Below are 17,560 nucleotides of genomic sequence, written 5' to 3'. Positions count from 1 at the left end.
TTACGATAGTCAGAGCGTTGCACATCACAAAGAATCCAGCCTTTCATTCTAAGACTAAACACATTGGAGTTCAATTTCATTTTGTGCGATAAGTAGTAGAAGAAAGAAGTTTGGATATGCAGAAGATTCATACAAAAGATAACATAACCAATGCTCTAACCAAATCAGTGAACACTGATAAGTTTGAGATGTGTAGATTCTCAAGTGGCTCAGCGGAAACGTAAGTAGCAGGGAATGAAAAGATTGAAAGAATGTGTGGAAATGTGTGTGATTCTCAATCAAATTTCTAAATGAGATAAATGCAAGCAAATGATAGGTTGGTGGTAGACAAAAAATTAATGGTGGTGGGTTCTTTGAATGATTGACATAAATTACACAAGTTAAAGGTTTGTAAAAATGGTAGAAAAATTTGAAACAGAAATATGCATTCAGACGAATCCTTGCATTCGAGTGTTGAGTTCTATAAATTTGTAAGGTATTTATTCTCTTTTATTAAGAGAATATGTATTCTCTTTGGACACACAGTGAGTGGTTGTACACTATAAAAAATTATGTTGAAATTTTTTTCATTTTACCCATAACTTTTACCATAAAAAAATTTTAGTTAAATTTTACTATCCAATTTTATTCTTTATTTCATATTTATATATCCAAATGCTATAAAATTCCGCAAGGAAATATAGCGGCAACTGGAACGAGTCAATTAAAAAAATAGGAGTGAGCACAACGTGTTTAAAAAACAAGGACCCTTATTTTTTTTTAAGAAACAAGGAGTTGACTCTTGATTATTACATCAACTGTAATTAAACTTTTAACTTAATTAATTAATTGTCATCTTCTCTTTTTTCTCTGTCGACACACATCTTCCATTTAAAATTGGTTTAACAACTCCCAAATAAAAAAAACCATTAAAACAGTCATCTACCCCCTCAACTGCTTCCGCATTACATTAAATCCAACTTCACCACCTCCTATCAGTCTACTCCCAACATGTTCCTACTCATTCGTCAGATCTAGATCTAAATCTACTCCAACATCTTGCCTGATTCCTCTGTATTTGAAGACCGACTCCTCTGTATTTGAAAAATCAAAGTCCTGTAGTGAGTTTTCTCCATTTTCATTGGACCCCATATCATTGTTTTCTTCATTTAGCCAAATCAAATTTTTAATTGACCTGGTTGCTGGTGGTTCTACTATTTCTGATGTGTCGACCCGACCCAGAAACGAGAGTCCACCCAAAAAAATTGATCGACCAAAATTAAGTTGGTATTATTGGTCGGCCAAAATTTAGTTGATCGACCAAGTCGACCAAAATTTAGTTGATCGACCAAAAATTAGTTGGTCGACCAAGAAGAATTAAATTTTTTTTGGTCGACCAACTAAATTTTGGGTCTTTAATTCTTCTTGGTCGGCCAACTAAATTTTGGGTCGACCTGGTGTGGCCACGATTATTTATGTTTTTTTATATAAATTTTTGTCCATTCTAATTATCTTTGGTGAATTTTTGTAGGATATGCCTACAGTTATTGTTGTTCATTTCGATGGTAAATGGGAAGTGGATGAAGATCTGGTATATAAATGGAATCCAGGGTCCAATGCAAAGTTTGTTGCTATTCCAGTAGATGATGATATTTGTTATTTTGAAAATTTAAAAAGTGAACTATATAGAGCTGGGAAAGTAGACGATACTGCCAACTTGAGGTTGAGTTATCTTCTAGAGTTTTCGTGCAACATTCAACCGATTTATTTAGAGAATGACCATGACTTGAAAGCATATTTTTATTTTGGTTTTCCGAAAATTAGCCAGTACTTCAAGTTGAAATTGAACATGCTGCTTCTTTTGATGTTTTTGATAATGTGCACGGAGTTTGTGTTGATGAATACAATAGTAATTTTAACGAACATAGACATGTTGATGATTATTTTCACTTAAATATTGTTTCTTTGGATTGTAATGATAGCAGTGAGTTTTTCGACAAAGCACATAATGTTGATGCCATCCATGTGGATCGTAGTAATACGGCTGAGATATATGATGAAGACGTGATGTGAATTTCATCCATGACGTTGAGGTCGAGGCAAATTTGGTTGCAAATAATGACGCAAATGTGGTTGCATATGTGGATATTGATAATGAAACATTTTCATTTACGGATGGTTCAAACTTGTTTGTTGGTCAAGAATTTCCAGAGAAGCGGCGAAAAAAGAGTTAATTAGAATTAGTTTGGAAGCTTTATTTGAATTCGAGAACGTAAAAAATAGCCAAAAGTGTACGCTGTAAAATGTATAGTTTCTATTTGTAAGTGGAGAATCTGGACCTCAAAGATTAAGAATGATTCACATGCATTCTCCATTCGGACATATTGCAATACACACACACGTGGTTTGACAGGGATACACAAGAGAATCTGCAGATCGAGTTCGGCTGCTGTTCATGATATGTCGGTGGATAATTTCCAAGGTCATCCAGTGCCAATTGTACCAAAAGCAGTGATAGCGTTGATGCACAATAGTATGAATGCTGATATATCATATTACAAGGCTTGGAGAGGAAAAGAACTAGCAGACAATGTTTTGAAAGGTGATCCTACGAAGAGTTTTATTGTATTACCTTGTTATTTGCTTATGGTTGAGAAGATGAATCGAGGAAGCATAACAGACATATGTGTCGACAAGGAAAATCGATTCAAGTATATGTTTCTTGCCTTTGGTGCACGCGTCAAGTGATATCAAAGTATGCAGAAAGTTGTATCAATTGATGGTACTTGGTTGAAGGGCAAGTATAATGGTGTTTTACTCGTGGCATCGGCACAAGATGGAAATTATCACCAATATCCTTTAGCGTGGAGAATAATAGATGTCGAGTGTACTTCTTCGTGGAGTTGATTTTTAACGAAGTTGTTAGAAGTAGTACTAGACGAGGATGAATTAGTGAAAATTTTTAGATAGACACCAAGGAATCATTAATGCGGTTTCTAGAGTCTATAGAAATGCGCATCATGGTCATTGTACGTGGCATTTATCCCAAAACTTGAAAACTAGGTGCAAAAATAAGGGTGCAACCGAAATATTTCTACACATTGCAAAAAATTATAAGCATGTTGAGTTTGATATTGGATACAATGATTTTAAGAAGAGATATCCTGAGGCCTCTCAGTTTTTGGACGAGAGAGATTCACTTGATCGATGGACTCGAGCATATTGTCCAAAGATCCGTTACAATATTATGACGACAAACGAGGTTGAATCGATCAATACTAGACTACTTGAAGAGAAGAAGCTTCCAATCATTGCACTTTTAGATTCTTTGAAAAAACTGGCCTCATCTTGGTTTGCCCGATATTGTCACGTATCAATTGAAGCTACCACTAATCTGACCCCTACCATCGAGGAGATTTTTCGTAGCAGGTTCACTGATGCCCAAGGAATGCAAGTTTTTGAATTAAGACTTCTTGAGTTTGATGTTAGGAGCCGTGGAAATTCGGCCATAGTGGACCTGGAATAAAAAAGATGCACATGCTCATGCCATTGTAGCCAGTTAGTTAGCCAAGATTGATTTATATGATTTGTGTTCAGAGTACTATTCTACGATTACATTGTGAATGGCTTACTCAGAGACTATTTATCCTGTTCCCGATAAAAGTGAATGGTCACGCAACATTAATTTTCTAGCGGTCTTGCCTCTTTTGTTAGAGAAGAGACTTGGAAGAAAAAACATAACATAATTCCTTCAATTGGTGAATTCAGCAAAAGAAAGAAGCAGATTTAGCATTTGGGTCGACCAGAAGCAACATGGGTCGACCCAAAGTTATATCATGGGTCGACCCGGAGCAACTTTTGGTCGACCTGGAGAAAAATGGGTCAACCCAGAGCAACTTTGGGTCGACCCAAAGACGTGAACCTAACATAGTTGTGAAATTGTGATTCATATCTTAAAAAATGTAACATAATTGTGAAATTTTTAATAAATGTAACATAATTGTGAAATTGTGATTCATATATTAAAAAATGTAACATAATTGTGAAATTCTTAAAAAATGTAACATAATTGTGAAATTGTGAGTTATATGTTAATATTGAATTGTGATTCATATGTCAAAACAAACATGTATCATAGGATGTTAAAACATATGACAATTATAGATCATACTTGTGAAATTATGTGATTCATATGAAAAACATGTAACGTTATGAGTCATGTGGTAAAGCATGTCACATTATAGAATGTGATATTATAGAGCATATGCTTAATTGATTCATACTTTGTGTAATTATCTAGAAATAAGGTCGACCCAAAAGCAACATTGATCGACCCTAAATCAACATGGGTCGACATAGAGATCAACAGGGTCCACCCAAATATCAACAAAGATCGATCCTAAATCACCAATGTCGACCATAAACCTTAAACCCTAAACCCTAAATCAACATGGAATCGACTCTAAATTACCAGTGTGGTCGACCCACAAATCACCACGATCGACCCAGATCAACATTATTGGTGGACCAGTGTCGACCCAGATCAACATGATTGGTCGATCAGTGTCGACCCAGATCAACATGGTCGATCAGTGTCGACCCAGATCAACATGGTCGACCCAAAAAGCAACCAGAGTCGACCCAAACTGGCCAACAACAAAAAACAATGTCTAATAATTACATACAATGTCCAATACAACAACAAAATTCGACTATAAATAATGTCCAATAATTGCACCTAAAACAATGTCCAATACATAAAAACAATGTCAAATGATTATCAAACATATTACAGGCTAAAAAAAATCTAAACTCATATACGAGTCTATCAGTCTAAATTTAATACTATTTGCTCACTCTTCCTTGACAAAGCATATCCAGCAACAGATAAGACAAATGCTCCTGAATCCTCATTGTAAAAGTAAAAACAATACTAAAGTTATTTTTTTTAATAGAAAGATGAATAAAATTATTAGTCTTATCTATCAATGCTAAACATACTACACATTAGAGATAGGACAACGTACTGTTTAATCTTGACTCTGAATTCATCATGTAGCTTTATATACCATGGCCTCTCAGGGTGTGGGTTGTTCCCAACAATGGATAGCATATGAGCGGCGTTTATAAGTATAGGCTCTATATGCTCATTCAGAGCTTTGAACTTGGGGTCTAGCCTTCGCTGCAAGTCAAATATAATGCACTTATTGACCCCTGCTACGAGTTTTAACAAAAACCAGCGCCCATCTGTGTGGACAGGGATGAGAATTTTTCGTGCCTTTTCCCACGAGAGGCACGACCATTTTGGAGCAATACCTTTGACTATCCCCACCAGATTTGTGTTGAAAACTTTGTCTTTATCTTCGGCCACTACTAACATCGAAGTGTAGAATTGCCTATCCATCAACGACACATGTGGTGACATCACTTCAAGATGTCGGATATGCATCTCAAGCAATCCCCGGAGAGTTTCGCCCATGTTCTGAATTCGACATAGGAATAGGTTTTTAAAGTTTAAAAATAATTGCTCTACAAACATACACGAGTTGTAAATGGTTACAGAGATAGTGACAGGTGAGTTCGCGATCGCCATGGGCCCGTAGAACAACTTCTCATATTCATCATAAAATCATTTAATCTTACTCGGCAAACAGACAAGCATCGATGCCCTAACTCAGCGCCAGCGAGTTGTTTACCTTCAAAGTCATGCTCTCTGCAAACGGCCTCACACCGTCATCTATAATTGCCCCAAACTGACTGTTCCCTGTGTAAATTGATAAATTATAACAAATTTAATGCAAATATGAATAGATAAGATGTGGTGTACTAACCTCTCGACGTGGTCTCCTCGCCACCTGACATAACCGCATCAGGAATCACTTGAATATCTAAAAACAAAAAGTTTATTGTTTAATATTCTATACATAAATATATAATCAAAAAAGTACATTAACTCACCTTCGGAGGATTCCTCTGTTGTGGTTGGAAGGCTAGGCTCAAATATCGGTTGTGGGTGTGCTTGGCTACTACTCCCAATTTTCCTAGCCATATTATCATCCGCACCTAACAACATACATCAAACAAATTAAAATTAGAATGAAAATTCTAATAAATAAATCTCTTACGTAAACGTAAATATAAGTAATAAAATTAACTCACCAAAATCTGCCTCAGATGATTTTCACTTTCGCCCTCTGCTATAGGTTATGCTACAATCTCTCTCCTCATGCACTGGCGTCGGAGACCTGATCTCAGCAACACCTAGCGTGTGAGACCTGATCTAAGCAAAACCCGCTCTAATCTGTTTGGCCAAACTCGATCTCATCTCATTGAAACCCGATTTCATATCCCTGATAAGCGCTCTGGTCTCAATAAATCTTGCTCTCATCTCAAGACGCATAGACGTAACAGAATCCTCCAATGCAGTCATCCGCCTCTCGAAATGATGCACCAGGGTGATGGGCTGCGGGAAGGATTGAGTCCAAATTGGACTCTAGGACCCGTACGTATGGGAGAAGTTGTGCTGGAGCTGGATTTAGTGGCATCAGCAGAACGGGTGCTGGAACCATCCGAAGATGAATGTGCACAAGGGGTGCTGGAACCATCCAGAGATAAAGGCGTGTGCTAGATTGAGAGAGACTCCAGAGGTTCTCAGTATATATGACTGTTTGACCCTTTCTCAACAGCTCGAGTACTCGAGTGATGACCACAACGGGCGCAGAATCAACAAAAACCCCGGTCTTATAATACGTTGAAATGAGCTCCTCAGGAGTAGAAGTCAAATATTCAAGACAATCCTATATTTAATTAATAACGTATCAGATTAATTAAAAATTTTATATCTAAAGTTATTTTATCAAATCAATTCATATTACTTACATCTATAGTACAGTCACCAAAGGCTGCACTGACATCAACAACAGATGGGGCACGGTTTGAGAGCCACGTGTTAGTAACCCACTGAAATATCCTGGACAACATCAAACCGTCCACATCTCTTCTCTTTGCAAACTTTTGTGCCACGCTCGGATAATATTCATAAGCGAGAATCTATAACATAAATTTCAAACAATGTTATTAAGTAGAAATAAAGATAACAAACCCACTTTAACATTCAAAAAATAATACCTGCCGAGGTAGCAAAAAACCACCGACAAGGAAGCTGCCATCAACTTCTTTCCGACCCATATCGCCCTGAAAGGTTCTTCTTCAAACATCGGACCGCATCACGATAGGCTATTCTACCCCATGGATAAGTGTTAAACATATCCAAATCATCTACAAGACTCAAATATTTAGGGTCGATTTTCATCTTCTTTTTCCTAGTCTCCTTACCAAAGATGGCTCAACAGAAGTAAAGACTAGCCATCTTTAACTCTCCACATCTATAACTAATTCTGCACTTGGACACTGATCTTTGCCTCCAAATCACTCAAAACAATCTCAGATTTACAGGCAAAGTGTCTGGTGTCAAAGACACCTCTATCTGGTAGATTTTCGGGCTCTATAGCGCAAGCGAGACCGGTTATTAAACAATACTCTGACAAAGAAAATCTAACCGGCCTCTTGCGCACGACCATCTACAACTCATCACTACCAATATCAACTATTTGATTACTCATTAAATACCAGCTAATTTGACTAGAAAGATTAAAATCTCTATGATATCTAACCAAATTACCAAAAGGAGGCTGCTAAAAAAAAGGCTCTCTCTTCATTGTTCAAGTAGTGATGAATCTTCTCGGCAATTTCTTTATATCTGGATTCAATGGTCAATTTGCAGCGAAAAATTGCATCACTGCCTAGTTTTCTTGACAAATAGACATGTTACAAATACAAATAAATACATTAGAAAATAAATAGAGAATTTGGGTGGGTCGACCGAAGCTTGAGTCGAGTCAACCCAAGCGTGGGTCGACCCAATGTTCTTTGGTCGACCAAAAAAATTGTGTCGACCCACGCTTGGGTCATCGACCCAGGTGTGACCACGCTCTTGGGTCGACCCACAAGCTTGTGTCGACCTTCTTCAACAAGAACACAAACCACACACATACGAACACAAACCACGCACGCAGAAGCAATAAATCGAAATAAACGTGAACATTATCAGATTTTGGTTAACCATTTTTTGGATTGAGTGTGCGTCGAAAATTTTCCGCGTCGAGGAAAGGGAAGTTTGAGAAGGGGTCGAAAGAGAGATTTAGGCTTGGAGTTGACTGAATTGAAAGGAGAATGAATAGAATATTAATGATTTAAATCAAATTTAATAATGATATATTTATATTAAAACACGATGATATTTAGGTAAATTGACTTATACATCCAATGCAAGTCACGTTATACTCCCACTTTCGTAAATTTCCACAACTGAACCAACATTAACTTCACTCGCATTTTTTCATCACTGCTGTCGACATTGTGTGCTGGATCCTGATGATTTTTACGAGTAAATTGAAGTGTACGTTAAGCTTCAGCTTCAGTATTTTCCGATAGCCAGCAGTAAAGGTAGTTTATCTATGGCAATATCGGAGGAGAAATTTCACGTTTTTAAAATTATTATCGTTGATCTGAAAATGTTTCTTTCATTATTTCGGCGCGTGTTGAAGGCTTGAGATGGCTTGGTGGGAAGGCGTAAGCGAAACTCGTGTGCTAATCACACCAGGTATTCCAGTACAGACCGAGGCTGTGTATTTGATATTTAATTCTCTCCGATTTTTGTTTTCCCAGTTTTTGCTTGTATGGTTTACCCCTTTTTCATATGGAGGATTTATTGCTAGTGGTTAATCATATCAGTGAAGCCCTTTGCTTTCAACACATTATTACAGTTGTGAACTAATTTCCCATTCCGTCTCTTTAACGCTTTGAACAGTCTGTCATATATTTTACCCTTTGGTTAAATTGTTTGGTTTTTTCCATTTTAGCTTATGATTGCACTTTGCAGATATTTGTACAAAAGAGAATCACGTGAATGATTTATTGTCACTCCGGCATCCAAAAACTGGTAACTTTCAGTTTTTGTTCAACTCTGCTATATTAATTTTTGTTGATAGACCTCTCTTAAAAAAATAAAAATGAATTTTTAATAGATCAGAATTCTGTTATTGGTTCAGTTGTCGTCCAATGATAGTTTTTTCAGCTTTGTTTTCTTGTTTCGGTTTACTTTCCCCTGCATCATCCACTGAGTTAGCAAATTTTTTCTTATGATCTCTATGCTTTCGAGGCTTCAGTTTTCCGCTTCCATTGCTTTGATTTTTGTTTTCTCATGATCTTGGCATTAGACATTGTTGTGCGAAGTTATATAACTGACTTTGATACGATTCATTTATTTGGCAGGGGATGCGACATGCTACCTCTATAATGATGGAGTTCTTCACGAACTTCACTTTTTTAAACAATCTTATGGGTCCTGGTTCCTCGGCGATTATGTTTGTGAAGGTAAATGCATAGATCCTCTTACATATAGAATGACTGGATGGGCATTGTACCGAGTAATTAAAAACCTGCCAACCATCTGCCCACATGCTCTTATTACATCCTGGTTTGTTTCTGACAGATGGTCGGTTGTATATTGCCACTCCAGTCGATCCAGTATTCATTCTTTTGCCAATTTTCGAGGAAGCACGGATGAAGGTTTGCAATCATTATTTTTGGTGGTTTTGACTTCTGGATTTTCGAAAGATTTTTTTTGGTTACTCTATCCTTTCTGTAAATGGCTTCTAGTTAGCTCTTTTGCTTGCACCAGTAAATTTTTTCAATTTCAAGCTGAACTAGATTTGATGCATGAAGGTCAAATGCATTTTGCAATTTAAATTAAGATCAACGTTCTTGAGGATCTCTAATGAGGTCAAAAATTTCCTAAGGAATCATTTTTATTCTTCTGAGATTTGGTGACCTCTATTATGATGGATGCAGAAAGGGGATGATCCAGGGAAATTTAGGCAGCTAGACGAGATAATTTATGTTCCAGGCTTCCCAGGATATCAGTCTCTGTCATCAATGGCCGATAAGACAATGCAAGTAGTTTGTGATGTCAAAGGTACCTTTTAGTTTTTTATTATTATTTTTTTTTGCATTGGCAACTGTTGAAATGCTTTATATACAGTACAGAGGGACACATATCATTATTAGTTTTTGTTTTTCAACTCGATTAGACACTTGGGTTTTTTTGGAAGTGAGCTTTTACCAGTTTTTTCACTGTCCGTCCATCTTCCTTGACTCATATGAAAACTATTTTAAGATAGAAATCTAACTCTATCGGTCTAGCCTTGAAGATGCATTAAAACATCAATGGAATATTTCTTGCATAAGCCATTCTCAAGTTTTTTGAGTTCGAATGGACTTATTAAATTGTATAAATCAGACTTTGGCTTCAAACTTCCATGTAAGATGCATAGTTCTTTCCTTGTATGATGTACAGTTCTGACAAAACAAAAATGAATTTGTAGACGAACCTTTGTTGAAGTGTGCAGTGAGCTGGTCTTACTAGTGATGAATTAACTGCAAAAATAATTATATGGAACACTTTCTAATTTGCCTAGGCTTACGTCATGCACTTGTTAAGCCTGGTACTTGACATTATTCGTTCCATATAGATTTGGCTAATTATGTTGCATTTCAGTTCTTCTATCCTCTCACAGGGTTTCAGACCTTGGTATTTTATTCATATCCTACAATTTAAATAATTTGTTGAATGTTGGAAGTTCGCAACTTGAATTGAAGGATATGCATCAAATATACAAGTTGGACTCCACGTGTGATTATGAATTTATGATAGAAAATGCTGATGAAGTTGATCTTACATCTCAATTTCAGGCGCCTAAGATTCATCTCAATTTCATGCGCCTAAGATTCGTCTCACATGGCATATAGGCCATACAATGTGGGAGAGGGGGGTTGGACTGGGAGGGAAGTACATATGATGGGATCTTTGAGAAAATACTAGATGATAATTTGATGTAATCCATCCAATATGTACCAATTTGTCTTTGAAAACTTGATCTACTAGTGTACAAGTATGTGAATACCTCGTTTGTAAATCTCAGGCACCTGAAAGCATTTTACCCTTTCGATAATATTATTGAAAAATGTGAGAAGGATTGTTCCATGTTTTTTTCTCTCTTGGACAGAATTTGGGTCTAGCAAGTTTTTTAGGCTCAACGATTCAAAGGTACAGATTTGGTTGTGCTGTAAGGTTAGTCTTGACATCCTTTTAAATTAATTTGTGGCTAGTTGTTTTACATTCATTTGACTTTATTCTGAAGACTGATAGTATAACTGTGAATTGAGTTATGACAGACCAAAAATTGCCTTCCACAGGCATTATTAAAAAAAAACAAATAGAGATTTTCACCTAAAAATAGGATCTTGATAGTCTGTCAATATGTAGCAAATTTGCATCAGAAGTTATTCCTTCTCCTCTTCCCCAGTCTTCCTGCTCCTTATTGCTTTTGCACCTTGGTAAATTGTAGGTACGCCAATTGAAGCGCACACTGCCGACACTGGATAAGAATTTCGCTGCTCAAGACGAGAAAGATACATGTATATTTATAGTGAATAAAATTTGAGACTCTTTTCCTTTCAGCTGAATGAATTGACCAAGAGTAGCTCTGAAACAAGAAAGAACATCCTTAAGGCTGGTGGTAGGCTATGAGGATGTTAGAGCATTTACAGCATGGTTTGTTATGTACAACTTGCATGTTTGCAATTACAGGGAAAGAGAAATATTGAAGGATCTAGGAAGAATTTAAAGGCAGCATGATTAAGGAAACTATGGAAATTCACTTTCAATATGCTCGCAAAGTTGTTCGATAAAATTGATTGGGCGAAGGAATCGTATTGATCAATTCAAACTTAAGGATTCTTTTGACCTAGTTCAACTTTTGGATTCAGGTTAATAACTTCACTATGGGAGGCAATGGGGTTAAAATAGAATAAACAATAAAAGGTTGTCGGGCCATGTGAAGAAAATAAATGGTCCAAATATAAGGACCAGCGTGTTTGGATGATTGAATTTTATATCCCATAGTGTGGAAATACAACCATGTATTTGATCCAAAGCATTATAGGGCAGCGAGCTTCACTGTTTGTTTGTTAAGCTTTTTCTTGCGATCATTTGTAGCTCAACTGTTTTTCATGTTGAAGTATGTAATTCGTGAATGGTTCAAACATGCAGTAATTGACCACCTCTATGCTATACTAAATTTTCATCCGTCATTTCATTTACACAAGGACATGAGCATGAGATTTGTCTATCCATATATCATGCACTTTCAGATGCTACGATGTTGAAAGAAAGCCAGCAATAACTGTAGTCCTGATTAACATCTGTTTATGCCAACAGTATTTGATGCAGTGTCAATATTGGGAGAGTACCTGGTGGAAGAGCCTTGGCTGAAACTCCTCTGTGACAAATTACAGTATATCTTTAAGCATCTTAATCTTAGTTTTTTCTTCCAAAGTTTTATATGTATCATGTAAGACAAACAATGGTAATCCACATATTACTTCAGCGTAAAAACTAAATTGTCAAACATTGATAAAGGTAGAATACTAAAGTATTATCTCAAGCCCTTAAAAATACATTACAATATGTATAGTAGATTAAACTTTGTTTATGTTTAAAAAGGGCTGTATCATGGCTCCATTGATATTCCACGGAAAGCTAGAGATTTAAAATATTGCAAAATAACTCAACTATTTTGAAAAATCAAGGATTTAACATGCTCGCGTTTCTTGAGTGACAGCTAAGTCTCTCCTTATCTGTATGTTCCTTTAATACTTTCCTGTTTGCACTTGCAGATTAAACTTAAATGACAGAAGAAATGCACCAGCAATTGAAATACCCCCAACTTCATCAGGAAGTGATCTTGCCTCATTTAATCCGATACAGGCATATCCACTTACACACTCTGTTTCATGTATGTGAGTGGAGTGTGTGTTGTATAATAAGAGCAGGCGAAGACCTTGTTTCCTTGCTGGGAACTCGAGTTGTTTTATACTGGCATTTTTTCTTAAACTACAGCCATATGATACATAAAGCAAGCAGCTGAACTGTTATGATCACCGGTAGCTCTAAGCTTAGTTCTTGTGTGTTGACATCATCAAGATTAGGAACTACAAGTGTCTTTTCCCATTGCAGATGAACAATGGCGTCGACAAGAGATCTACCCGAACCACACGACAGGCTAAGAAGACTAAAGTGGAGAAAGATTCACATAATATCAAGGACATGTTTGGTCGGGCTACAAGAAAGGAAGATGATATCTTCGAAACAAATGCAATGTGGCATCAAAACTAAATAGTTGAACGATGAACACAATCTCAAAATCCCATTTGATTTTTCGGGAAAAAAGGTGGAAGTGGAACTCTTAATGATTTTGATGTATGGTTGTATCTTTATTTATTAAGTTCATATAACGTTCATTCATAATTTGAAGAACAAATTTTTTTTAACTCGTTTTTTATGTGCTCTGCGCCTTTGCTTCTCACAGGTGGAGATCTTATAATTTTATCTACTCTTCCAAAATATGAATCGTAATTTGGAGAGACATGATTTCTCTATAAATGTATATATTCTGGTTGGAATTATAATTTCGATTTTATTATGTTATCTTGATTAATAATTGTTTTATGCTTATATTTTTTTAGATATCTATTATTTTAGAAATAAATATATCAGATAATTTAATGCGTATCACATCGACAGAGAGTATATAATTATTTGGCAAAAACTTGTGTGAGACGATCTCACGGGTCGTATTTTGTGAGACATATCTCTTATTTGGGTCATCCATGAAAAAATATTACTTTTTATGTTAAGAGTTTTACTCTTTATTGTGAATATCGGTACGGTTGACCCATATCACAGATAAAGATTCGTAAGACCATCTTACAAGAGATCTACTCTTATTATTTTAGCTCAACTCAAAATTGTATTTTCAAAAAGCCTTATCTATTAAACATTTTAGAATATAGTCTTGTACTATAATTTAAAAATCATATTTTTTTTTCCATTTCAAAACTTTTTTTAAGATTAAGATATCTTCATTATTACATTTGATTGAAATAAATTTTTTTATTTTTCAAAATAATGGAAACAAATTTATTCTATTATGCATTTTTTTTAATCTATGCCTAAGTTTCTCTTCAATTGTCATAAAAAAGTTAATTTATCCTTGGCAATATTGAGAAAAGCTCGACCCTTCTGTGATCCAATTGCACTCTACCAACTCTGGTCAGTTTTCTATATTTTCTCTCGGATTTTTTTGCTGATTTTTTTTAAAAAATTATTTGATTTTCATTGTTCATGTGAATGTCTGATTAACGCTAATTTGATGAGGAGAGGAGGAAATTTTAATTGTTGACTGCAAAATTTTGAGCAAAGGGTGTGTTGAAATGCAGAAATTTCTTACATTTTCAGTCTTGTTGTACTGCTCAATAAAACGTGGAATAGGAAAAGCGGTCGTGTCTGGATGAACCCAAGGCGGAACGAAGCCGTGGGTTTGGGTGGGATAGGGATGATAAAAAGACGATGCAATTGAAAATAGTGATAATTTTTTTCGTAGTCAATCTAACCATCGAGGAATTACGAATGTTTCTTTTTACTTGTTTGAAAGTGGATATCTGTGGATTTATTGATTCTTTTTTTTTTTTTACCTTTATATGTACTCTTTGAGAGATGCATAGTCCCAGGACTTGTTAGATTTGTTGATTCGTTAGTGATTTATTAATGAAGTCTTTACACCATTTAGTTTTTGGTTCAACTGTGTAGTGTATTGCTTTTGTCCGAAAGTTCAAACCTTTTTCTTATGCTCTCTCGAGAAAGTGAAAGATATTGTTGGAGGACATAGAATGGACGAAGTTGAAGATAGTTTTCAGTCGAAAAGGATAGTCTTTGTGACTGTTGGGACTACCTCTTTTGACTCCTTGGTTAGAGCTGTAGATACTGGGGAAGTTAGGGAAGCATTGTTCGAGAAGGGATACACCCATCTTCTCATTCAAATGGGCTGCGGTTCCTACATCCCCATGAATGTAATGTGAAGGTTTTTTTATGATTTTTTTTTCTTTGATTAACATGTTGATCTTAGTGAATAAATTTTATGCTGTCTCTACAATCTAGCTCTAATCGTCTTGAAACATTGATCTAGTAGCTACCGGGTTTAAATATGAAATATAAATATCAGAAAAATCATGGATAGAAGACACTTTAAGCACTGTTTATTTGTGTCACTGTGAAATTGGTGACATTTCTGGGCATCATATTTCATGTTAGTTTCTTTCAATCTTATGCCCACAACAAATGCTCTTGAGTCATTTTTAATATTTGTGTTTGAGCATGGTCTATTTTGCATCCCTCTTTTTTTTTAGATTGACATGTCATCTCATCTTATTTCTTTTAAGTTTAGTACATCAAATGATTTTAGAGTCCATCCTGTCTTGAATTTGACATCACCATTTTGAAGTGAACGATATTTTGATTTGAGTTGTTCATCTGCTGGAGATAGCCAACTAACTCTTAAAGGTGTGATTTTCATGGATTTAGATGTGTTAAATTTTCCAGAGTGAATCTATCTAGAGATATAGAAAAGTAGAATTTGGACATGCCGAATAGAGTCTATCGAATGTCTTTATCTTGTCAACATGGTATCATGGCCTGCTATTATTTGCAATTTTTACATAATGGCTCTCATTTCCAGTCAGCTGGAGAAGATGGGTTTGTCTCAGTAGATTATTTTACGTTTTCACCTAAGCATTGCTGACCATTTGAGATCAGCCTCTCTTGTTATCAGTCATGCAGGTCAGTCATTTGCTACGTTTGCTTTACAAATTGAAGCACCGCTTTTGATAGTAGAACGATCTTTCAAAATCGAGTCTTCCCTTGTTTGGACAGGTTCAGGGAGCATATTCGAGACCCTGCGACTGAGAAAACCTCTGATCGTGGTGGTTAACGAGGATCTAATGGACAACCATCAAAGTGAGCTAGCAGAAGAACTTGCAGAAAGGAAGCATTTGTTCTGTGCCCGTTCCCAGACACTTTTTAACACCATTTCAGAAATGGATACCGAAAACCTTGTATCATATGAGCCTGGTGACGCCTCGCCTGTCGCTAGGTTTATTAACCAGTTTCTGGGTTTCTCTAGTGAATGATTCAATGAAACGAAGAAGGATATACTTCAGAATGTTGAGGTTTTGCATAAGAGTAGGTCGTCTCCATTCATTTGCCATAGAAACTTCAGTTCAGTGCTTATCTTGGGCTTTATTTGTTGATAATTTACGGAAATATTTTCATAGGCAAACATACCCTAATTAGTTTCAAATTCTTGAATCGGAAAAAATATTATTTTTCCCTTTTCATTTCCCATTCAAATGTAACTTTTTGCCACTTTGAAGGATGTAATTTTCAGTTTACAATATCAACCTATTCTTAATAGAAAGTTAAGTAACCAACTCCAGCGAATGTGGTCCCGGATCAATTGCATCGGTCTTCCTACGGCCTATCGTATAATTCTTGTGAGAGCTGGATGAGCGTCTGTGCCAAAAATATGAGTCGATCAAAACAAAATGTCACATTATTGCTATTTTACAAAATTTAAGTTTGACCCGATATGTCGTGTCCAATTTTATCCATTTCTGAGACCCGACCCGACCACATCTAAAATATCTGAAGATTCACGCAAGCAGATCTTTCAGTTCCAGCTCCTTCTCTCCAAACTGTCAACCTACTACAATTTTCTTTTGCTGAAGACTGCGGATCGAGAGAGAAACGGACCACGAAACGTCTTCGATGGATTTTCTGCCTTCTGTCGTGCTTCCTCTCCGCTGCCACCAGTATCACCACAGGCGGCGACAATCGGAGCTTCCTTGGACGAGGAGTAGATTTCTTCCTCAATTCAGTGTTTCAAGCGAGTTTTGTAGAAGGCGGGTGGAAGTGGTGGGGTGGCGGAGAAGATGGAAAGGATGTGGAGAATGATCGTAGAGATGACGAGTTGGAGAGGGCGATGCGGATGGACGGAACGATCCCCGAGACTCCCGACGCGTTTGTGAGGCAGGTGTCTTCATGCGCCTATGACATGCGGAGGCATCTCCAGCAGAGTTTTGATAGCAGTAGCTACGATGGTGTGCTCTACCAGGAGCAAGTGTTTTTGCGTTCTCAATTATATTTGCGGGAAACAGACTAAATTTGATTTGATAGGTGCATCTCAAGCATTTGTTCTCTGTTTGTTTGTTTTGTTTGTTTTTTAATTTCAAATAACTGCTCTGATTAGCTATGGTTTGATCCAACTGATGGTGTGTGAACTGCATTTTGATACTCCAAATTTTTTTTCAAATTGGTGAATTACACATGTATTTTTCCAGACGTGAACATATAAAAGAGAGATTGAAATTTGAAATGTAATGCCAACTTGTTAAGCAGTTGAAACTTGAAATTAAGGCTACCAGCCTTTGTACTGTCTGAGTAAAAAAAATGAGAAATCCCGACTTTTTTGCATAATCATGAACGGAGTATAAAATTTGTCAGCACTTGGATCAAGTCTTTGAGTGTTTTTTCCTTATTCCACTACAAAAAAACGGAAGTTATAGC

General features: G+C 36.3%; 1 protein-coding gene, 2 long non-coding RNA genes and 1 pseudogene across 4 annotated transcripts; 2 read left to right on the top strand and 2 right to left on the bottom strand.

The window, feature by feature from the left end:
* Positions 1 to 4,753: 4,753 nt before the first annotated feature.
* LOC142523623 (uncharacterized) lies at positions 4,754 to 5,599 on the bottom strand. The gene is made up of 3 exons (XR_012814782.1): positions 5,540 to 5,599; positions 5,003 to 5,461; positions 4,754 to 4,888 (listed from the first exon to the last, which is right to left on the bottom strand). It is a non-coding gene; the product is annotated as an uncharacterized LOC142523623 (long non-coding RNA).
* Positions 5,600 to 5,809: 210 nt separating this feature from the next.
* LOC142524107 (uncharacterized) lies at positions 5,810 to 6,297 on the bottom strand. Its single transcript, XR_012814830.1, has 3 exons — positions 6,139 to 6,297; positions 5,938 to 6,042; positions 5,810 to 5,867 (listed from the first exon to the last, which is right to left on the bottom strand). It is a non-coding gene; the product is annotated as an uncharacterized LOC142524107 (long non-coding RNA).
* Positions 6,298 to 8,334: 2,037 nt separating this feature from the next.
* Positions 8,335 to 13,448, top strand: LOC142525294 (uncharacterized). 2 transcript variants are annotated; one of them, XM_075629540.1, is made up of 11 exons: positions 8,335 to 8,484; positions 8,586 to 8,641; positions 8,921 to 8,980; positions 9,313 to 9,414; positions 9,533 to 9,609; positions 9,892 to 10,015; positions 11,106 to 11,170; positions 11,448 to 11,517; positions 12,320 to 12,395; positions 12,778 to 12,868; positions 13,118 to 13,448. In XM_075629540.1, the coding sequence occupies exons 2-11, from the start codon at positions 8,593 to 8,595 to the stop codon at positions 13,274 to 13,276; spliced, it is 873 nt and encodes a 290-aa protein (XP_075485655.1). In that variant the 5' UTR covers positions 8,335 to 8,484; positions 8,586 to 8,592; the 3' UTR covers positions 13,277 to 13,448. The 2 variants fall into 2 exon arrangements, with proteins under 2 accessions (XP_075485655.1, XP_075485654.1); XM_075629539.1 differs by having other exon boundaries at positions 8,479 to 8,641.
* Positions 13,449 to 14,275: 827 nt separating this feature from the next.
* LOC142524195 (uncharacterized) overlaps positions 14,276 to 17,560 on the top strand; it is a 30,664-nt pseudogene continuing 27,379 nt past the window's right edge.

The sequence above is a fragment of the Primulina tabacum genome, chromosome 14 (genome assembly GCF_025594145.1).
Source record: "Primulina tabacum isolate GXHZ01 chromosome 14, ASM2559414v2, whole genome shotgun sequence".
NCBI classification, from domain to species: Eukaryota; Viridiplantae; Streptophyta; class Magnoliopsida; order Lamiales; family Gesneriaceae; genus Primulina; species Primulina tabacum.
The sequence above is the reverse complement of the archived record's forward strand: the minus strand, read 5'-3'. Positions and strand labels throughout refer to the sequence as shown.

Bases quoted from the DNA above. Each gene is read 5' to 3' on its own strand.
- LOC142525294 (XM_075629540.1), top strand. From the start codon at position 8,593: ATGGCTTGGTGGGAAGGCGTAAGCGAAACTCGTGTGCTAATCACACCA. The intron at 8,981-9,312 runs GTAACTTTCAGT...TTTATTTGGCAG, and splicing joins ACTCCGGCATCCAAAAACTG to GGGATGCGACATGCTACCTC. The intron at 9,610-9,891 runs GTTTGCAATCAT...TGATGGATGCAG, and splicing joins TCGAGGAAGCACGGATGAAG to AAAGGGGATGATCCAGGGAA.